The sequence below is a fragment of the Ovis aries genome, unplaced genomic scaffold, assembly GCF_016772045.2.
Source record: "Ovis aries strain OAR_USU_Benz2616 breed Rambouillet unplaced genomic scaffold, ARS-UI_Ramb_v3.0 scaffold_85, whole genome shotgun sequence".
In the NCBI taxonomy this organism is placed as follows: Eukaryota; Metazoa; Chordata; class Mammalia; order Artiodactyla; family Bovidae; genus Ovis; species Ovis aries.
Window position 1 is genome coordinate 286,917 of NW_024599827.1, and position 23,484 is coordinate 310,400.

The 23,484-nt window shown below is 44.7% G+C and overlaps 1 protein-coding gene across 1 annotated transcript; it reads left to right on the top strand.

Moving 5' to 3' along the window:
• The first annotated feature begins 2,096 nt into the window (after window positions 1-2,096).
• On the top strand, window positions 2,097-2,273 carry LOC114109127 (NADH dehydrogenase [ubiquinone] 1 beta subcomplex subunit 1-like). The gene has a single exon (XM_042242630.1). It carries the CDS (start codon window positions 2,097-2,099, stop codon window positions 2,271-2,273), a length of 177 nt encoding a protein of 58 aa, XP_042098564.1.
• The last annotated feature ends 21,211 nt before the right edge of the window (window positions 2,274-23,484 follow it).

Here is a 23,484-nt window from a genome sequence, read left to right on the forward strand (position 1 = left end):
AAAATACAAAGAAACTGTATGGGACTGTAGCTGTGTGCATGTGCAGTTGGGGCAAATTCTGGACCCTATTGACTCTGTAGGGAATACCAGATCATGTGACCTGCCTCCTGAGAAATCTGTATGCAGGTCAAGAAGCAACAGTTAGAACCGGACGTGGAACAACAGACTGGTTCCAAATCGGGAGAGCTGTATACTGTCACCCTGCTTATTTAACTTATATGCAGAGCACATCATGCAAAATACCAGGCTGGATGAAGCACAAGCTGGAATCAAGATTGTCGGGAGAAATAGCAATAACTTCAGATAGGCAGATGATACCACCCTTATGGCAGAAAGTGAAGAAGAACTAAAGAGCCTCTGGATGAAAGTGAAAGAGAGTGAAAAAGTTGGCTTAAAACTCAACATTCAGAAAAATAAGATCATGGCATCCAGTCCCATCACTTCATGGCAAATACATGGGGAAACAATGGAAACAGTGACAGACTTTATTTTGGGGGGCTCCAAAATCATTGCAGATGGTGACTGCAGCCGTAAAATTAAAAGATGCTTGCTCCTTGGAAGAAAAGCTATGACCAGTCTAGATAGTATATTAAAAAGCAGAAACATTACTTTACCAACAAAAGTCTGTCTAGTCAAAGCTATGGTTTTTTCAGCAGTCATGTATGACTGTGAGAGTTGGACTGTAAAGAAAGCTGAGTGCCGAAAAATTGATGCTTTTTAACTGTAGTGTTGAAGAAGACTCTTGAGAGTCCCTTGAACTGCAAGGTGATCCAACCAGTCCATCCTAAAGGAAATCAGTCCTGGGTATTCATTGGAAGGACTGATGCTGAAGCTGAAACCAATATTTTGGCCACCTGATGCAAAGAACTGACTCCCTGGAAAAGACCCTGATGCTGGGAATGATTGAAGGCAGGAGGAGAAGGGAATGACAGTGGATGAGATGGCTGGATGGCACCACCGACTTGATGGACATGAGTTTGAGTAGGCATCAAGAGTTGGTGATGGACAGGGAAGTCTGGCGTGCTGCAGTCCACAGAGTCGCAAAGAGTCAGACACGACTGAGCAACTGAACTGAACTGAACAGATTGACTCTGCATTTCAACTAAGCAATCGCTAAGAAAGTATTTGCATGTGTATATAAAGATTAATGGGGCTTCCCTGGTGTCTCAGACAGTAAAGAATCTGCCTGCAAGGCAGGGGACCCAGGTTCAATCCCTGGGTTGAGAAGATCACTTGAAGAAAGGAATGGCAAGCCACTCCAATAATCTTGCCTGGAGAATTCCATGGACAGAGGAGCCTGGCTACAGTCCATGGGGTTGCAAAGAGTCTGACATGACTTAGTGACTGAACAACAATACTGACTGCTGCAGGGGAAAGGGAGAGGATTCTGTGGACAATGGGCAACCAGCAAGGTCTTCTCTACTGTTCTGAGTCATTTAGTTCTGACTTTGAAACTCCATAGACCCCTCAGCAAAACAATGGCCCTTCAGTAATTAGGCCTACTCTCTTCATAGGACAATTAATACATTTGGTTCCAAAGATTCTAACCCTGAATCTATATGCCTCATGACTTTAGTCATTCCAACCACACTTGCTACTCCCCTTAATGGACTCTGGCAAACACAATTTTCTCCAATTTTTTCACCTGTTCCATGGTTGGATCAGTTTTCCATGGCTGCATCACAAATGACCACATATTCAGAAGCTTGAACAGAATGTGTTCACCGCTCAGTTTTCTGTGGGCTAGAATCCAGGAACAGCATAATGGGCTTCTCCACTTCAGGGTCTCTTCAGGTAGAAAACCTGATGTAGGTCAAGACTAGGGTCTCACTGGAGGCTTGCCCGGGGAAAGATCCAGTTCAAAGCTCCCTTGGGTTGTTGCAGAATTTATCTCCTATAGGACTGAGCTCCCTGCTTTCTTGCTAGCTATCGGCCTCGAGTCTTTTTCAGGTTATAGAGGCTGCTCAAAGTTCTTCATCATGGGGTCCCTCTCCATAGCCCATCTGACACCATGGCAGCTCACTTATTCAGAAATGGCCTTGGAGGCCACTGTCCTTGGTTGTGGGGTCATTGTTGTTTCTGAGGCTGCAGCATTCATGATGAACTTACTTCAGATTATGTGTGACCACTGGGTACATAGTCATGTACCTGTTGGACTTGTCTTTGGATGTTATCTAGACAGAAAGAATGATGGAAAGCTAACTGCCTTCAGGAACAACAATCTGTTATATAAAAGGAAATTGAGATCCAATGAAGAAGTCACCTGGATGTAAAGGCTGTGGCTGAATTACAGAATGTATTGTTGTGGTTTAGTTGGTAAGTCATGTCCCACTCTTTGTGACCCCTTGGACTGCAGGATGCCAGGCTTCTTTGCCCTCCATTGTCTCTGGAATTTGCTCAAATTCATGTCCATTGAGTTGGTGATTTCATCCAGCCACTCATCCTCTGTTGCCACCTTCTCCTCCGGCCTTCAGTCTTTCTTAGCATCAGGGTCTTTTCCAATGAGTCAGCTCTTTGCATCAGGTGGCTAAATATTGAGGCTTCAGCATCAGTCTTTCTAATGAATATTCAGAGTTGATTTCCTTTAGGATTGGCAGGTTTGATCTCCTTGCCGTCCAAGGGACTCTCAAGAGTCTTCTCCAGCACCACAATTCGAAAGCATCAAATTCTTTGATGCTCAGCCATTTATATGGTCCAACAGAATGTTTGCACTTTTTAAATTATAAGAGAAATAGAAACACATTCATTAAAAAAAATGGCAGTGGAGAATCACTCTTGAATATATTTGCACATGCACACATATATACACCCAGTAGCGTGATGACAGATGTTAACATCTTGCCACTTTGACCATAGTTTTCTTTTTTTTAAAGTCTTTACTGAGTTTTTTACAATATTGCTTCTGTTTTACCTTTTGGTTTTTTGGCCATAAGGCATGTGGTATCTTAGTTCCCTGACGAGGGGAACCCTGATTGAACCTGCACCCCTGCATTAGACAGCAAAGTCTTAACCACTAGGCCACCAAGAAAGTACCCACCATAGTCTTTTATTTTATATTAGTTTGAGGCAAGTCACAGGTTTCACCCACATTCAAGGGGTGATGACCAAGACTTGAACATAAACCCTTCAGTGACTACAGCTGCCCAGGGGGTCTATCTACCCCAGTGGCGGATTTTTGTACCATTTATGCATCAGTGCCCTATGAACCAGCTGACTGGTCTACTTCATCTAGTTCTGGAGGGATGATGAAAGTCAGGACTAAATTACTCCCTCTCCCTAAATTCATGATAACTTCTTTCACTTCTTAGAAGATTAATGTGTTCACTTAAAAATGAGAATGGATTTTCAATTTTACATAATTTAAGTGTTTAAGTAAAGACAAGTATTTGAGCTTTATTTCTTGACCTTTGCTTCTGAGCAATCGCTATTAATATTTATCTGCAAGTCAGCTCAGCTCTGCTTTTGCCAGTTTCCATTGAAGGGCAAAACTCATTCATCTCAGGGCATTTGATACGCTTGCAAATGAAATCGCTAGAAATGCAGTGTGAAGTGGTAAGCCATCCATTAGGCCTCCATTTTACTTAAAATAACAGGCTGTAAAGTATCATGCTTCAATTTAAAGGAATAATGGCTACAAACAACAGCCCTGATAGCTATCCTTACAGAAATGAATGAGTGTACACCCATGATATTGGCACCTTCTCAAGAGAAGAAAGTTTTTCAATGAGGAGGCAGGATGACTAATGTTTCCACTGGCAAGATTATTTCTTTCCATAGAAAGAAAAGGCTCTCAGCGGAGATCAGGAGATTGAAATTGAAGAAAACGAAATGAATAAACATGGAAAGGGTATCTGGGGTCAGAAAGGATAAATCCTCCCCAAATCACACATACCCTCAAAGATAGAAATGGGACACCACCATAAAGAAAACATCTTATTTATCCAAAGGAGACAAAGACCCAGTCAGGGAAGCTAATAGGGGACTTATTAACATAGCATAGAGAGACCTCATGGCAGTGCCCTTTTTCATGTCTTTGGGGTGGTTGGTTTCTAGAATGGGTGGTGGCATTGCCCCCTTCTCTAATTGTGACATATCTCTCTATTTTACACAGCAGACCCATTCCTTGGATTTCTGGAGGGAGAGTCATGTCAACAGCTCTGTTTGCCCACATCCGTCTACTCCCTAAGGTCACTCGTGACATTGACCCTCTCTTTATTTGCTGCCAAATGGCTGCCCCCTCAAGTCCTTTCCTCTCCCAGTTACAAGGAAATTTTGGAGGTAGTTTTGATGGGGACACTGGCCACTTCACATTGGTTGAACCATAGTCTGGTTGGAATTTCTCAAAAGATTGGAAAAAGTGCCAGTCAAGAAGGTCCTCAGTGTGTCTCTACAGTTATGGTACTCTTTCCTATTTTTCAAATTTTATGTGAAATTTTCACTCCTTTATAAGTTTGGTCTGGCTTCTCCAGCGGCTCAGTGGTAAAGAATCCACCTGCCAACACAGGAGATGCAAGTTCAATCCCTGGGTCAGGAAGATCCCCTGGAGAAGGAAATGGCAATCCACTTCAGGATTCTTGCCTGGGAAATCTCATGGACAGAGGAGCCCAGCAGGCTTACAGTCCGAGGGGTCACAAGAGTCAGATGTGACTTGGCAACTAAACAACATAGCTTGGCTTTTCAAATGGGAAGATGAGAGGGTAAAGAATTAAAGATTAGTTCAAATCAGATCCTTTATTTCCTTTCCTCATAGCTCATTCATTACTCCTTTGCTTTTGTAGAGTTTATTTTCTTTGTGCTATGGTAAACAATGAAAGAATCTCAGGGTTTGTTTTTTTTTTTTTTAATCTGATTATAGATTTGGCCCTCTTCCATGGGGTTTCATATGTAATGTTCTTCTTTTTATAATTGTTTATAATGTGTGTGTGAGTTCCTCTTAATGTAACATACCTTTTTGACTTCAAAAGGGCCATTTTCTCATATTTTAACATTTTCAAAATTGGATTGTGGCAGAGAGTAATGTGAAGAAATAAATTAACATCTTTTCAATATAACTGTGGATACATAGGCACTATTAAATCATTCTTTGTGTGTATTTATATATTCAGAATATCTTAGAATTAAAATAATTTACATGCTTAATAAGAAAATAGGCTAAAAATTGAGGCATGGAAGGAAGTAGAGTAGGAAGATTTAAAAAAAAAAAAAACATCTAATCCAATCTGTTGCTTTCACTGATGATAAAACTGAGATCATTTTAGAGGAAATTACTGGTCACAAATTTTTAGGCCAAAATCTTAGAGGGGGCTTCCCTGGTGGCTCAGTAGTGAATAATCTACCTGCCAATGCAGAAGACATGGGTTCGATCCCTAATCCGGGAAGATCCCATATGAGCAACTAATCTCGTGCGCCACAACTGCTGAGCTGTGCTCTGGAGCCTGGGAGCTACAACTGCTGGGCCCGTGTGCAGCATCTCCTGAAGCCTGTGCGCCCGAGAACCCATGTTCCACGTTCCGCAGTGAGAGGGGCCACTACACCGGGCAGCCCGAGCACCTAGCCTGGACAGTAGACCCTGTTTGCGGCAACTGGAGAGGGGCCCTTGCAGGGGCGAAGACCCAGCACAGCCAATAAACAAATTTTAGGGGCAAACTGTCTGTGGAGTGTGTCCTCAGAAATGAAAGGCCTTCCAGACAATCCACCAGGACCAGGGCTCTTCACTGAATGTCTTTAAACTGGTGCAAAATGCTAAAAATAGCTCCTTAGCAGACTTCCCAGGATGTCTGGAACAACCCTTATTCATTTCTTTAGACTAAAACACTGGACAATTCTAAGAGACTAGCCTCCTGAGAATATTAGCATCCTAGCCTGGCACCTACTTTAAAGCCTGGACCTCAGTGCACTTTTTTTTTTTTTTTTTTTTTTTACTGCGCTGTCTTTGTTGCTGTGTAGGCTTTCTCTAGCCGCAGCAAGTGGGGCTGCTCTCCAGCGGCAATGCTCAGGCTTCTCGTGGCAGCGGCATCTCTTATCGCAGAGCACGGGTTCAGTAGGTGCGGCTCCTGGGCTGTAGAGCACAGGCTCGATTGTTGCGGCGCACAGACTTACTTGCTCCAAGGCACGTGGGATCTTCCGGGATCAGGGATCAAACCAGTGTCCCTTGCATTGCAAGGCAGACTTTTAACTACTGGACCACCAGGGAAGCCCTTGTGGTTCTGATACAATCACATCAATGTACTTATAAGATTTGATTGAAAAAAAAAAAGAAGATTTGATTGGAGGTTACCTTTCAGCACCCAGATGACATAGCACACAGAAAGATTAATTTTGAAGAGGAGGGAATGATGGGTAGGAAAAGTCCATTGCATATGAGTGCACAGCATGTGCTGACGGGACTGACTGTGAGCAGGGGAGGGAAAGGTGACCAGGCCATGGATGCCAGGTTTAGCCAGCTCACATGGTCGCTGAGGCTAGAGCAGGCAGGGCTGAGGGTGTGCCTCCTTCAGAGTCAGGCTCCACTGTGCACTGTGCGTGTGACCAGCCTGGAGTTGTCTCTAAGCCCTTGCTGTTTTCTAAATCTGTAAAAACAAAAACAAAAAAGCCTTCTTGACCAAATGACAATTTGTTGACCTTTGAAGTAATCTAAGCTGGGAGTATTTAAAAGGAAATCTATCATGAATTACCTTGCTGGAATGATATCTAAATGTTTTTGCCAATTTCACATCTGGAAATTAATAATATGAATAACATAAACATGAGAGATTTATTTAAAATTATAACTTTTAACTTGTTCAAGTTTTGATTTTATTGCTTATTTTACAGCAGGAGAATTGAAAAATAAACATGATCATAAATGTGTATTTTTAAAATGACAAAATATTAAAATCACGTGTTGATGAACACTTTTAGAAAAGTAATCAAATGCAGCTGGTGTTTTGTGTGTTTAGCAGCAGAGTTCTTTTATTCAGATGAAGTCTTATGGGAAAGCTGGTATGTAATAAGAGCAATGAGTGGAGCTTTACCAGTTGCAGGTAGAGTTGGGTACCAAGAGGCAGCTCATTTGGGCCATGTATCAGTTAGCTTTTGCAGCAATAGAGCTGTATAACAAAGAGCATCCCAATTTCTAAAAAAATTATTTTTAATTTTTTCTTGGCTGCACTGCACAGCATTTGGGATCTTAGTTCCCTGACCAGGGATTGAATCTGTACTCCCTGCAATAGAAGCCAGGTGTCCTAACCATTGGACCACCAGGGAAGCCCCAACCTCAAATTCGTAGTGGCGTACAACTACAAATATTTCTTTCTTGTTCACGGGTCTGTGCAACGGCTTTCATGGCTCTGCTCCAAGTTGGGGAATTGGTTTAGAATTTTGCTCCATATGAATTCTCATTGTAGGACCAGACTGAAGGACGATTTCCTATCTAGAACTCGATGTTCTCATGGCAGAGAACGGGGATGCAAGTGGTTAAAATGGGAACATAAGATACCACTTGAAAGCTCTGCTTAGTACTGGCACATAGCTACACCCACACAAATTCCATTGGGCAAAGCAAATTGTATGGCCGTAACCAACATCAGTGGAGTGGGAAAGTAAACTCCTATGGAAAGGCGGAAAGAGCATTTGCTAAACTAAAATTTTATCCACTTGATATGTCCTGAGTGTTGTGTCCCCCTAAAATGCACATGTTGAAACAAACCTATCTCCAAAACTGATGCTATTGAGAAGAGGTAGGGCTTCAGGGAGGTGATTAGTCACAGCAATCTATTTTGGTTTCTAAATGATGAACATCCTTTTAGTAATATTTTCTGATGGGAAAAGAATACTAAATATGTATTTTTGTTGTTGTTTAGCTGCTAAGTTGTATCGGATTCTGCGACCCCATGGATGGCAGCACACCAGGCTTCCTTGTCCTTCACTATTTCCTGGAGTTTGCTCAAACTCAAGGCCATTGAGTTGGTGATGCCATCCAACCATCTCATTCTCTGTCCCCCTCTTCTCCTCCTGCCCTCAATCTTTCACAGCATCAATTACTACTAATTAATATTTTAGGGATAATAGTAATGATGTCTCACTTGAAATAAACTGTCTTCTCATCCAAAAAAATGAGAGAGAGAGAGAAAGAGAGACCCCAGAGAGCTCTCTCATCCTTTCCATGATGCAAGGACATAAGCAGGAGTCTGTGACCCAGAAGAGGGCCCTCACCCAACCAAGCTGCCCCTGATCCCAGACTCTTCCAGCCTCTAGAACTGTGAGAAATAAATCTATTTAGCAGACAATTCTTCTCTGCTAAACTGTAATGCTCTAAACTGCTTAAATATATCTTCTAAATACTTAAAAATTTGAGACTTGAGGCAAAACTTATAATTATAGAGGATACAGTGAGATCATTAATTAACTTGTACCTAGAGTGGAGTCAGCCCACTAATTCATATATTCTGATTTTGTAGATGTCAAAAGCATCTTGGCAAATATTTGCTGCCAACCGCAATCACTGGGCTTGGTCCTAAGGCCCCTTAGGATGGAAGACTGGATGAGATTTGGGAGGAAACAGAGTGCTTTAATTTTGTACTTGTCATTGATTTTCATTTCATGTTTTCAAATTTGCTTTATTTTATTTTATTTTTTATTTAATTTTGTATTGGAATATAGCTGATTAACAATGTTGTGATAGTTTCAGGTGGACAGTAAAGGGACTCAGTCATACATATACATGTATCCATTCTTCCCCAAACTCTCCTCCCATCCAGTCTGTCACATAACATTGAGCAGAGTGCCCTGTACTGTATAGTGGGTCCTTGTTGGTTATCCATTTTAAATATAGCAGTGTGCACATGTCCATCCCAAACTCCCTAACTATTCCTTCCCCTCACCCTCCTCCCTACACCATAACCATAAATTCATTTTCTAAGTCTGTGAGTCTGTTTCTATTTTGTAAGTAACTTTATTTGTATCATTTCCTTTTAGATTATGCATACAAGTGATATCTTTCTGTCTGAGTTCCTTCCCTCAGTATGAGCAATCTCAGCAATCTCTAGGTCCATCCATGTTGCTGCAAACAGCATTATTTCATTCTTTTTAATGGCTGAGTAGTGTTCCATTGTATAGATGTACCACTTGTTTGTCTTAACCTGGGACATTCTCCTGATGAAGACAAAGAGCCCACCATGGAGTTGTCCTATAAGAATGACATGTAAGTCCCACCAAGCTCAGGAGGAGCCATAGACAAATATGATGGAAGGAAAAACCAGCCAGTTTGTATTTTTCAAGATTCCACCAGATTTTTATCTTTATACAGTTAGCAAACACTTTGGGAAGATTCTTAAACTTTTCTTTCTGCCACTAATGGTCATCACACCAGGCTGCAGATTTTAGAGCAAAGAGATTTCCTGAATCCTTAGCTCCTTCTTTATTTAAAAAAAATTTTTTTTAAATTTATTTTTGGCTGTGCTGTCTTCACTGCTTCTCTCTGGCTTTCTCTGAGCAGCGGCTCCTCTCCAGTTGCAGCATGTGGGCTTTAGGATGCAAGGGCTCAGTATTTGTGGCTTGCAGGCTCCAGACAGCTGTCACAGTAGTTGTGATGCTCAGTCTTAGCTGTCACAAGGCACGTGAGATCTTTCTATACCAGAGATTGAACCCAATCCAATGTCCCTTATATTGCAAGGTGTATTCTTAACCCTGAGGACCACCAGGGATGCCCACATAGCCCTTCCTTCAGAAGCAAGAGTGCTGAAAGATCAGTATTGCTTACCAGTTGGCAAAAGACTTAAGCATGGCTTTCACCTCTCCTGTTATTAAACAGCAGAGAGCAGCAGTCCCAGACTTGCTTCATCCTTAAGAAGTGAGCTTCTGTGTTTTGGGTAGAGAAATCTGGCTGCTGATGGATGGATGGTTCTTTGGTGCCTGTAAACCCATGGTCCCAGGAGAGCATCTTTGTGAGGATGTTGACGTTTCTGTGTTCTTTCTTCTCTAGAGGCAGATTGGCAGCACTTTCACCCTGAGAGCTTCCTTGATGGCTTCAGTTCAGTTCAGTTCAGTCGCTCAGTTGTGTCCGACTCTTTGCGGCCCCATGAATCGCAGCACGCCAGGCCTCCTTGTCCATCACCAACTCCCGGAGTTCACTCAGACTCATGTCCATTGAGTCAGGGATGCCATCCAGCCATCTCATCCTCTGTCGTCCCCTTCTCCTCCTGCCCCCAATCCCTCCCAGCATCAGAGTCTTTTCCAATGAGTCAACTCTTCGCATGAGGTGGCCAAAGTACTGGAGTTTCAGCTTTAGCATCATTCCTTCCAAAGAAATCCCAGGGCTGATCTCCTTCAGAATGGACTGGTTGGATCTCCTTGCAGCCAAGGGACTCTCAAGAGTCTTGGCTTAGAGGGTAAAGAATCTGCTTGCCAGTGCAGGAGATGTGGATTCAATCCCTGGGTCGGGAAGATCCACTGGAGAATGGAATAGCAACCCACTTCAGTATTCTTGACTGGGAAATCCCATGGACAGAGGAGCCTAGCAGGCTGCAGCCCATGGGGTTGAAAAGAACTGGACACAATTGAGCAACTAAGACTTTTGCCTCCTCACCTGATGTTCCTGTGATCTGAAGATCTTACAGACATTCAGGGAAGAAACTGTAACACAGAGTGGAAGTATCAGATGGGCAGGGCAGGGGAGGAAACTGACAACAAAAAAATCAGGGCCAGAACAAGTGACTCTTCTGGTGCCTTCTTTCTGGAGTGTAAAATGCACAAGGAGAGAAATCTCAGCTTTTAGAAAAATAACCTAACATTCTCCTGAGTAGATTTGACTGCCAATAAGCCAACACTAACCTGGAAGCAACCAAGTTAATGGTCTAGCTGAATGTCCATTCATCAAAAATCAAATCTTAATGATCTAGATCAATGCAACCAAGTAGAATGCTCTAATGTCTAGGTATTTGCAACCTTTTGTGTCCCTTAAATTTCATCTGTCTAAGACTTGAGCAAAACACAAATTATGTGAAACATTAGCTTTGTTTTAGAATTAATTTGTGAACCCCATTTCATTTCTGTATCTTTTTTAAAAAATAGTTATTTGCTTATTTATTTATTTGGCTGCACTTGATCTTAGTTGCAGCATGTGGGGTCTAGCTCCCAGACCAGGGATTGAACCTGGGCTCCCTGCATTGGAAGTGCAGAGTTTTACACACTGGACCACGAGGGAAGTTCCTCTGTATCTCTTTCAATGAAAAAGACAATAGTTATTATAATCCAGCATACCCTTTGAAACCAAAGTGTAGCATTTTAGATCTAAAAAGCTGACTATTACTCAGTCATAAAAAGGAATGAAACTGCACCTTGTGCAGAGACGTGGATGAACTTAGCGGCCGTCATACAGAACGAAGTAAGTCAGAAAGAGAGAAACAAACATCGCATATTAACACAGAAAGAAAGAAACAAATACTGTATATTAACACATATATGTGGAATCTAGAAAAATAGTAAAGATGAACCTATTTGCAAACCTGAAATAGAGACCCAGACATAAAGAACAAACATAAAAACATCAAGGGGGGTAGAGGGTTGGGATGAACTGGGAGATTGGGAATGACATATATATATACACTACTCTGTATAAAATAGATAACATGAGAACCTACTGTATACCACAAGGAGAAGAAGAAGAAGGTATAGTCTATTTGTAGGGCATATATTAACCTTAAGAATGCATTCCAATACACATTAGCAGCAGAAAAATACTGTTTGATTTCACTTATACAAGGTACCTACGGCTTCCCTGGTAGCTCAGCTGGTAAAGAATCCATCTGCAATGCAGGAGACTTGGGTTTGGTCCCTGGGATGGGAAGATCCCCTGTAGGCAAGTATGGCAACCCACTCCAATATTCTTGTTTGGAGAATTCCATGGACAGAGAAGCCTGCTGGGCTACAGTTCATCTGGTCACAAAGAGTCAGACACAACTGAACAATTTTCTCTTTCACATACAAGGTATCTCAGTTCAGTCGCTCAATCGTGTCCAACTCTTTGCAACCCCATGGATCGCAGCACCCCAGGCCTCCTTGTCCATCACCAACTCCCGGAGTTCACTCAGACTCATGTCCATTGAGTCAGGGATGCCATCCAGCCATCTCATCCTCTGTCGTCCCCTTCTCCTCCTGCCCCCAATCCCTCCCAGCATCAGAGTCTTTTCCAATGAGTCAACTCTTTGCATGAGGTGGCCAAAGTATTGGAGTTTCAGCTTTAGCATCTTTCCTTCCAGAGAACACCCAGGACTGATCTCCTTTAGAATGAACTAGTTGGATCTCCTTTCAGTCCAAGGGACTCTCAAGAGTCTTCTCCAACACCACAGTTCAAAAGCATCAATTCTTCAGCATTCAGCTTTCTTCACAGTCCAACTCACACATCCATACATGACCACTGGAAAAGCCATAGCCTTGACTAGGAGGACCTTCGTTAGCAAAGTCATGTCTCTGCTTTTGAATGTGCTGTCTAGATTGGTAATAACTTTCCTTCCAAGGAGTAAGCATCTTTTAATTTCATGGCTATAGTCACCATCTGCAGTGATTTTGGAGCCCCCCAAAATAAAGTCTGACACTGTTTCCACTGTTTCCCCACCTATTTCCCATGAAGTGATGGGACCAGATGCCATGATCTTCATTTTCTGAATGTTGAGATTTAAGCCAACTTTTTCACTCTCCTCTACAAGGTACCTAGAATACTGAAATTCATAGAGTCAGAAAGTACATTGGTAGATGTCAGGGGCTGGGGGTGGGATTGTGGGTTGGGGAGGGTGAATGGGGAATTAGTGTTCAATGGGGACAGAGTTTCAATTTAGTTTCAGTTCAGCCCTACAACTAAAAGTAAATGAATTCTGCCGCTAACTTGAATGAACTCAGAAGATAAGTTTCGGTCCTGGCCAAGATCTTTTGAGACTCTGAGCAGCAGAACCAACTAACCCATGCTATAGTCTCACAGTTGGTGCAATAATAAATTTGTGTTATTTCTAGCCAAGTTACACAGCATGGAAAACAAATACATTTAGATCAACCCTGGAACCCGGGCAAGAATGGACTTAGAAAAGTCTCTGTACTGACAACTCAGCTTCTTCCTGGCTAATTCCAGGAAGACCTCAGCTATCCCCCAAGAGGGAGACAAAGCAACACACAACCACCATCAGAACCTTTGAGAAGGAGTCCACTGAGCTGGGTTTCTACACTCAGTGGGGATTAGCACAGCCAAGCACAAATAGGCCTTGTAACTTTATCCTCACAAGTTTAGGGCAGAAATCACAACATTGACAGCCCCAGGGCCCCAGACACCCCACAGATGTGGTTTGCTCAAATGCTTAAGAAAACTTGGGATTTGTTGACAATATATAAAAAAAATTCCCAGGTAGCGCCAGTGGTAAGGGAATTTGCCTGTCAATGCAGGAGACACAAGAGACAAGGGTTCAATCCCTGGGTCGGAAGATCCCCTAGGGAAGGAAACGGTGTGCAGGAGACACAAGAGACAAGGGTTCAATCCCTGGGTCGGAAGATCCCCTAGGGAAGGAAACGGTAACACACTCCAGTACTCTTGCCTGGGAAATTCCATCGACAGAGGAGCCTGCCGGGCTATAGTCCACAGGGTCACAAAAAGTCTGACGCAACTGAGATGCATGCATGTAAAAATCCAGAGATTTTATACAGAGATTAGAATTTCTGGCTTTTCTTGAAAACTTGGGAGATATGACAACATGAGGTCCATGGGGACTGAGCAGCAGTGCCTTTTTCAACTGGGACAGTCGTGGCAGACCCTGTGGCTCCAAACTGTCTTGCACCTGGGCTGTTTCACTCGTTAGCTTTAAATTTCAGGTCTTGGGAGACTGTTGGTTTGGCCCATGCTTCGGGCCATGTCCTTGTAAGGATCAAGCTGGCAGTTCAGAACAGAGAATGCAGCAAGCATCCCTAGATATGGGCAGGGTCGTCAGCCTTTCTTCCAGCGGTGCTGTGGTGTCGTGGTCTCAGCCTTTTGCTGCTCCGGCAGGGGAAGCAGGAGAGGGAAGGGGAGGAGAAGATGGGGGGTGTTGGCTGCTTGCCAGGCAACTCCAGCATGTTGGAGCAGGTAGGAAGACACAAAAAAATGAGCTGCTGCAGCCAAGCTTGGCTGGAAGACTGAACAAAGAACAAACTGCTGGCCACTCCCGCCTGGAGCTCTCAGCTTGCCAGCAGCCAGGGGCCCCTGGGAAGGCAGGCTGCGACCCCCACACCTGATTGCCATTCATTTCCAGCCAGGCAGCTCTTAGCAAAGGCTACTGGAGCTGCACATCAGCTAGAAACGCATGGTCCCCATGAGCCCGACCAAGCAGAGAAGGGAAGGCAGAGCAGAGAGGCTTCCCTCTCTGAAAGGTGCAGGCAGCATCTTCAGCACCAGGCAGGAGATCCGCTTTTCACTGATGAGCATCCCTGAACTCAGGCAGCCTCTCACTATCGTGCACCAACCCACCAGGCAAAGCTCCCAGGAGATGAGCTGTCTGGCAACCAGGGTGCGTTGATAAAACGCAACCCTTGTTCTTTGGCTCACTGAGTATTGCACACTCCAGATGGCCTTTGTCTGGGTCCTCACAGCCTGGGCCAGTGTGGAGAGAGAGGTGGGCAGCCCACCAGCTGCCAGGCATTGAGGAGATGGAGGCTGAGGCAGAAGCAGAGGCGCCAGTTGGTGGAAGGGGCAGAAACCACACTGCTCAGCTTCCCGGGAGGGAAAGGTAAGGGGAGTGGGGAGCACATAGGCCTGGATGCTGGACTGCCTGCTGTTCTTAAAGCCCTTTCCCGAATTTCATGAGGACTTGAGAGAGCAGGTTCCTTTTTCCCATTCCTCACCCCACCAGTGTCTGCTCGCTCCATCAGCAGCGAACACATCCTCTTACATTCCACTACTGGACTGGGGAGCAATGGCTACTTGGGAGGAGGATTAACAGGGTGTGATGGGGGTGATGTGCCTTCTTGCCAGGCAAAGATGCCCATCCCTGCTCTGCAGAAAGAGCCCCACCCAGTGCTATGCAATTAGGGGTAACGATGGTCTTCAGTTCATCCCCACTGGCCTCGCCCTTGGGCATCTCCTAGGGGCCCTGGTCTGGGTTTATGCACAGGGCAAACTTGTCCTGTAGACATTCTGGCCCAGAGCCAAGTCCTCATCTGTCAAGTAAAGGGGGTGCCCACAGCTGTGATGTGAGCAATCTCTGAGTCTGCAGGTCATCCCTGAGGGCCTCGCCCCCCACCCCAGTTGCTGGCACTGGCTGTACTTTTGTGTCTTCCCTTGGTCTTATTTGCATCCAGCAACTGGCAGGCTCTTAGGTCTTAATGTAGGTGGGCTCAGAATCGAGCCAGTGACCTAACCTGAAGTCAGTGCCAGCACTAATAGTCTATCCTGGACATCAGCAAGGATGAAAGCCTTCTGTTGGGTAAGGAAATGCCTATGAAAGCAATCCTGAGACTGTAAAGCACAATTTGTTGTTGTCGTTCAGTTGCTAAGTTGTGTCTGACTGTTTGCAACCACATGGCCTGCAGCACGCCAGGCTTCCTTGTCTTTGACCATCTCCCAGAGCTTGTTCAAATTCATGCCCATTGAATCAGTGATGCCATCCAACCATCTTGTCCTCTGTCGTCCTCTTCTCCTTCTGCCCTCAATCTTTCCCAGCATCAGGGTCTTTTCCAATGAGTTGGATTTTTGCATCTGGTGGACAAAGTATTGGAGTTTCAGCTTCAGCATCAGTCCTTCTGATGAATGTTCAAGACTGACTTCCTTTAGGATTAACTCGCTGGATCTCCTTACAGTCCAATACAAATGTCCAAAGTGGTCACTGGTAGTCCTACCATTTGAACACTAGAACCCTAAATGTAATTATGCATTCTCCTGTTTGTTTGCAGCTGACTTTGTACATAGAAAGTCATATATACTTTGCATTCCTTTGTACAGGCTTCTGTTGTCTCATTTCGTTGGAGACTAGCTCTTCAGGAGACAGTGGCACTTGTCTCAGGATACCAGTTGTTTTGCCACTTGCCTCTAGGCATCCAGGGGTGGTGTGAGGCTTCTTGTACGTCCTTATATCTTAAACAGCCTAGGACTGGCTCAGTACCCTGTGCTGGGCAAAAGGTCCTCCCCTGGGTTTTTTCCCCACTGGTGGGTTCTTTGATTTCCATTAAGGAGCTTTGCCAGCTCAGATGGTGAAGAATCTGCTTGCAATACTGGAGACCTGGGTTCGATTCCTGGGTTGGGAAGATCCCCTGGAGAAGGGAATGGCAACCCACTTCAGTATTCTTGCCTGGAGAATTTCCACGGACAGAGGAGCCTGGTGCAAAGTGTCAGATACAACTGAGCTACTAATACTAGCACATAACACTACAACAAGAGCTTTGCCTTTTTGATGTGCACAGTGGCAAGGAGTAATTAACACGGAAACACCGTCAATGTATTCCTCCTCCCTGGTTCAGTTCAGTTCAGTCGCTCAGTCGTGTCCAACTCTGTGACCCCATGAATCGCAGCACGCCAGGCCTCCCTGTCCATCACCAACAACTGGAGTCCACCCAAACCCATGTCCATTGAGTCGGTGATGCCATCCAACCATCTCATCCTCTGTCGTCCCCTTCTCCTCTTGCCCTCAATCTTTCCCAGCATCAGGGTCTTTTCAAATGAGTCAGGGCTTCGCATCAGGTGGCCAAAGTATTGGAGTTTCAGCTTCAGCATCAGTCCTTCCAATGAACACCCAGGACTGATCTCCTTTAGGATGGACTGATTGGAGAGTCTTCTCCAACACCACAGTTCAAAAGCATCAATTCTTCAGCGCTCAGCTTTCTTTACAACTCAACTCTCACATCCATACATGACCACTGGAAAATCCATAGCCTTGACTAGAAGCCCTGGTCCAGGGAACTGCCCACGACTCACCAAGGCCCCTCCCCACTGGTGTCTTCCCCAACTCCAGGTGAATGGCCCCCTTTCCTTGGTGCCAGCATGGCTTAAGTGCCTCTCCACTAGCTTTTTCTCCTGATCCAAGACTCCTTTTGTTTTGGCTGAATGAACAAACATAGAACCTGCAGGAATCAGTGGCTAAGAGCCTTACATTTAAGGGGAAAACAAATCTTCCAACAAAACTGCTTTTATAAGATGCTCCAAATTGGTATGTGATCTCTGTCTTGGAATGGCTGGTCAGGATGTGTGTCACAGCTCTGCAGAGAAGCTGCAATTCGTTTCTTTCCAAGTCTTCTTTTTCTCTTGTTTTCTACTTTCAAAGTAAAGGTACTGCCAGAAAATTTTATTTTCTCAAGGACATGCAAATTACCTCTTCTCTGAGTCATGCATTTATTCTTGATTCATTCAGTAAACACTCTGATTGATTTCCATTGACTGGGGATAAGGATACACCAACTGAGGCATTATTTGTTTAAAAAAAAAAAAAAAAAACTCCCAAATCTTACTTTTGTATTACATTACAATTAAAAAACATCTTTAAAGGATAGGGGGACAATACAGAAAATGACTTGTAGAGCCAATACTCAAGTCCGCAGACCTTGCATAACTTGTGATTTGAACAAAAGCATTGAACAAATGTTCGCATGGTTTGGAATAATTTTTTTTTTCCAGTGTTGAACAATAAACTGATTATTTCACATTTTGAAAAGTCAGATGCTTTTTTTTTTTTTTAATCTGAAAAAGAGAACCTGGAAAGGAATACAAATTCCTTCCTGGAAAACACGTATCCCCTCATGCCCTCCACCCCTGATAAATAGCACACGCATACGATTAGCCAACTGCAGCCCCAGGCATGAGCGCCACATCTGTTACTGAGACGCTGGAAAGACAGTGGAAAGCAGCCTGGCTGCCTGCCAACCCTCAGAATCCAGATTTTTGCTGACAAGGCTGTCAATAAATGGGCAGATGGCATCAGCTCTGCTGGCAGGAAGGTTCAGTTCACCCAACACGGGACGTTATCACAAATTCGTTGTGCACTGGGCTGAGCCCTTTGTGGGGCCATTAAAACCATTCCTGGAAGGAAAGAGAGCAGGACAGACCGAGAATTCAAGAGGCACTGGCTTCATTTAATGAGATTAACGGAACCGCCCACAATCCGAAGGCCAAATAAGATTATCCCTGGTGACCGTGCAAGAGATGCAGAGAGGGAAGGGTGCCTCATTCACACACTGCATTTTATGCCATTTAAACACAAGGACCTGATCCTTAGTGGCTGTGTGTCCCTCCGTGAAGAGAACTTGACCTGAAATAAACACTTGCTAGCAAGGCACTGCTTGTCTGCTTCATAAGCATATGTGCTTGCCAGCTTGTCTGGTAAGAAATGTGTGCATGTCCTGAGCCTGGAGCCGGCAGCTCTAGATGGAAAACTGCTGATGTGGGCTCTCTGTCGATGTCTAAGCCCCAGAATAAATGGCACAGGGAACCCTCAGAGAGGTCCCCAGGGGGTGACCTGGAGACAATGCCCTTTCCTATAGGTTGTTGTTTAGCCGCCAAGTCCCGCCCAACTCTTTTGCAGCCCTATGGACTGTTAGCCCAGGTGGTGCTAGTAGTAAAGAGCCTGTCTGCCAATGCAGGAGATGTAAGAGACCCTGGTTCAATCCCTGGGTGGGGAAGATCACCTGGAGGAGGAAATACTCCAGTATTCTTGCCTGGAGAATTTCACAGACAGAGGAGCCTGGTGGGCTGTAGTCCATGGGGTCACAAAGAGTCAGACTTGACTGAGTGACTGAGCACATGTTCACACAACCTTTTACGTTGCTGATTCTCCCACTTCCTTCCAGCTATCCTTGCACATCAGATTTAACTAATGAAGTCTCACCTCCATGAAAGGCTTTTATTTTAGGTTCTTATTATCTGATGAGAATATACATCTCCCCAACACTGGGCCTGGTAAAAGAGGAATAGAAGCCAGGCTTAAAATTGTCAATCAAATCCAAGTTGTAAACAGGATTTAGGGGGTTAAAAGGAATTGAAGGTGATTTCAGAATCTATGGGTTTGAGGGTTTGAGATCCAGCTACAGATGGTTTCTTTCTCATTTCTCCTCTTGGTTGCTTTGGATCGCTAGGAGAAGAGAGAGAACCCATGCCCAATTTTAAGGGTGTCACTTCAGTTCAGTTCAGTTCAGTCACTCAGTCATGTCCGACTCTTTGCAACCCCATGAATACCAACTCTTGGAGTTCACTCAGACTCACGTCCATCGAGTCCGTGATTCCATCCAGCCATCTCATCCTCAGTCGTCCCCTTCTCCTCCTGCCCCCAATCCCTCCCAGCATCAGAGTCTTTTCCAACAAGTCAACTCTTTGCATGAGGTGGCCAAAGTACTGGAGTTTCAGCTTTAGCATCATTGCTTCCAAAGAAATCCCAGGGTTGATCTCCTTCAGAATGGACTGGTTGGATCTCCTTGCAGTCCAAGGGACTCTCAAGAGTCTTCTCCAACACCACAGTTCAAAAGCATCAATTCTTCGGCGCTCAGCCTTCTTCACAGTCCAACTCTTACATCCATACATGACTACGGGAAAAACCATAGCCTTGACTAGATGGACCTTTTAGGCAGCATTCAGGTAAACCCCTGATCTGCCCGCCCCTCTGTCAAGAAGACAGGTTGAATTGTGCCCTCCCCACTCCCCTCCCTCCCCTGCCATTCATATAGGAAGTCCTAACCCTCTAGACCTCAGGGTGTGATCTTCTTTGGATATAGGTCATGACAGATTCAGGTAGTTAAGACAAGGTCATGCAGAACTTGGTTGGGTTCCTCATCCAACTTGACTGGTGTCCTTATAAAAAGAGAAAATTTGATCACAGACATGAACCCAGGGAGAAGACCATGTGAAGATGAAAGCAGAGCTCAGGGTGATGTGTCTACTAGCTGAGGAACACCAGCAAAACCCCAGAAAAGATTGCCAAAGATTGACAGCAAGCCACCGGAAGCTGGGAGAAAGACATGGAAATTCAATTCTTCCTCACTGCCATCAGAAGGAACCAACTCTGCCAACACCTGGATCTTAGGCTTCTAGTCGCCACTGAAGCACTCAGTTTGCCTTACTTTGTTACACAGCCCTAGCAAACTAGTACAGTCAGGTAGCTAGGAAATGAAGTCAAGGGAAGCAAGATAATCTTTCTTACTGGAGTCATCCTCTACCCTCCTCCCAGCCCCACATGGTTATTCCTAAAGAGCATGCAACTCTCTGCTCCATTTGGGCAGCCAAAGCTGCTACTCTATCCCCTTGTGTGTGTGTGCTAAGTTGCTTCAGTTGTGTCCCACTCTTTGTGATCCCATGGACTGTAGCCCACCAGGCTCCTCTGTCCATGGGATTCTCTAGGCAAGGACGATGGAGTGGGTTGCCATTCCCTTCTCCAGGGGATCTTCCCAATCCAGGGATCGAACCTGGGTCTCCTACATTGCAGGCAGATTCTTTACCATCTGAGTCACAAGAGAAGACACTCCATCCTCTTTCTAACAAGTAAAAAGGAAGCTAGCTGCTATATTAAGAGTCTCATTTTTTTTTAATTGGCCCATTCAAGGATTCCAGGGATATCTGCTACACAGTTGGTTGGCAAACTCTTAAAAACATCATGAAAAGGTGGCAGATGAAGGGGTGTGGCTGCTTACCTTTGTTCCTTCTATTCCATATCTTGGAGACCAGGAGTTTTGACACCCCTTATAAGTAGGGCTGATTCAGTTTTGCTCACCTCTGGCTATGCATTAGCAACATCTGGGAACTTAAACAAAGCACTAGGATCTGGGGCCGCATCCCAGAATCTCTCGTCAGGGATGCTTGAGCATCAACCTCAAGTAATCCCAATATATAGCCAGGGCTGAGCCCCATTGGACCAGAAAGAAAGGGCAACAAGGCCTGTAAGGAGAGACTTGTAGGAGAGCATGGGGATCTGCAGAATTTTGTGATCATGCTATGCAGGAGGCAATGCCAAGACCCTGAAGAATTTTAAGCTGGGAAGTAATGTCAGATTGCCATTTTAGCAGTGATAAAGGGTACTTTGGGAAAAAGAGCTAAGGGAGACATAAAGACAGTCAGAGGCTCTTGTGTGGTCCAGGTGAGAGGTGGCAAGGATCTTAATGGAAGTGGTGGAGACAGTTTGTAATGGTGGGGATTTAAATGATACGTAAGTGGTAATTTGGATGGCAATTTAGACAAATTAGATTGAGAGGGAGGAAGGAGTCAATAGTGAAACCCACTGGGTGTGTGGTGGCAACCTTTACTGGACAGGAAACCCAGAAAGCAACCCCACGAATTCTGGTCCAGACATGCTGGGACATGGAGTGGGGAGTTGGGAGGGTTCAGAAGGAGACTGGAATTCTTTGGGTCTGGAACTCGGATAGGCGCTTTAGGGTGAGTTGTAGTTTTAGAAGCTGTCACTGTTTCTTAAGAGCAGATTAAGAAAGAAGGGGTCATTGACAAAACTTGGGGATCACCAAGGCTTAAAGGAAATAGGAAAAGGAGGTTAACAGAGCAAAGAATATTACACCAAGGACAAACGATCACCCATAGTCCTGCTTTGATGGGTCTCAGCTCTTATAAAACTTCACTCCTCAACATGACCTGCAAGACCTTCAGGATCCATGCTTTCCTCTTTGAGGCAGGCTGGGACCTGAGACCCTTCACTGCGCTTGCACCGAGACACAGCTCTTCTAGAGCAACAAGATACAAAGAAACTGTATGGGACTAAAAATAACTGTATGCAGTGCCCTTGATAAATTCTGGACCAAAAGATACAAAAAGACAACAAGGAATCAACTCAACTGCCATTTCTAAAAAGCTGGGAGCAAAAACTGGGTGTCAGGAGGGAAAGCAGGGTACTACACATGCCCCCTGCACACAATACCACTCAAGGGATGGGCAGACCACCTAAGCCACCTTGCCAACCCCTGGACACACCTCTACACTCACACCCATATAAAGAACAAGCTCACCTCCCGCCTTGGGGAGGGAGCAAGCAAGGGAACCTGTTGTCTGTTCTTACCTCGCCGTACCACCTGCTGAAGCACGGACTCCAGTAAAGCCTTGCCTGAATTTCTTGTCTGTCCCCCAGTCAATTTCTATCGACTGGGGAAGGCTCAGAACCCGGGTTGGTATCACCTTTTCTAATTCCGTAAACTCATCAGCTGCTCCTCCGCACCCAACCCGCCACCAAGCCCCTTTCCTTCTCCCAGCCTCATGAAACCATTCTCTGCTCCCCTGACGCTCAGACCTCTTGCCTGATGCTCTCCATGCCCAAGAGTCCTTTCTCACATTCTTGATCTTAGAACTCTACTCATCCTGCAAGACACAGCTTCTCTGATCTTCAAGTCAGAATCAGTGCTCCCCAAGACCCTTCCATCCACACGATGAAGCGTCTGTAATTAAAGGGCCAGCTTGTCGTTCCCGAAACTGTGAATTCTTCAAGGGCTGGGACTTGAATCTGACTCATCTCCACTCACGCTGTGCCAGAGGCAGCTCCTGGCACAGGGTAGTTAGCTCCTTCATCAATGTTTACAGTCCACATGATTAAATCAATGAAAGCCTATCACAAAATCAAAGCCTTGCTTTTCAGTGGGTAGAACCACGCCATTTCTCACCTGAACCTGGCGGTGGAAGCCAGAGTACTTAAGCTTGTAAAGAGAGGAGGGAGGCAGGGTTTAATGTAATCAAGGGTTAGATGATCTACCAACACCTTTCCAATTTCCTCTCCAGAAATCATCACCTTCCAAATGGCTGCTCAGAATAGGCGAACAAAGGAAGTATTTTTCTTCAATCATTCATGACACATTTAAGGATAAAAAAAGAGCAAGTTCCTCTAATATCTCTTTAATCCCTACCTGAAGTAGCCCGAGGGAATGAATATCTGATTCTGAGTCTTCCTGCCTGAAAAGAACAATGCTTAAAACTTGCAAATGTCAGAAGATGCTAAGGCTGGTGGCACTGTTTGATCTATAGAAAGGAACTATAAACAGGAATACCTGAACTCCACATCAAAGCGAATCACCATTCCTCTTTTCAACAGCAATTAACACAGCCATTTTATGATTTGTTTAGGTGGAGTTAGCTCAACTCTCTCCTTTAAAAAAAAAAATGCATTAATTTTATCTTACAGAAAATCCTGGCAGAAATATAAACTCCTCATCCTCTTCCTTTCCATAGCTAGAATCAAAAATATTTTTCAATGGATGACCAACAAGGACCTACTACAGTATAGCGCATGGAACTCTACTCAATGGATACATGTATATCTATGACTGAGTCCCTTTGCTATTCACCTGAGACTACCTCAACATTGTTAAGCGGTTATGTGCTAAGTCACTTCAGTCCATAGAATTCTCCAGGCAAGAATACTGGAGTGGGTGGCGTGGGTAGCCATTCCCTTCTCCAGGGGACCTTCCCCACCCAGGGATCGAACCTGGATCTCCTGCATTGCAGGCAGATTCTTTACTGTCTGAGTCCTCGGGAAGCCCTACAATAGGGATGATCTTAAATGTACCCACTTCATGGATTATCTCCTGGTG

Bases quoted from the DNA above. Each gene is read 5' to 3' on its own strand.
- LOC114109127 (XM_042242630.1), top strand. From the start codon at position 2,097: ATGATGAACTTACTTCAGATTATGTGTGACCACTGGGTACATAGTCAT.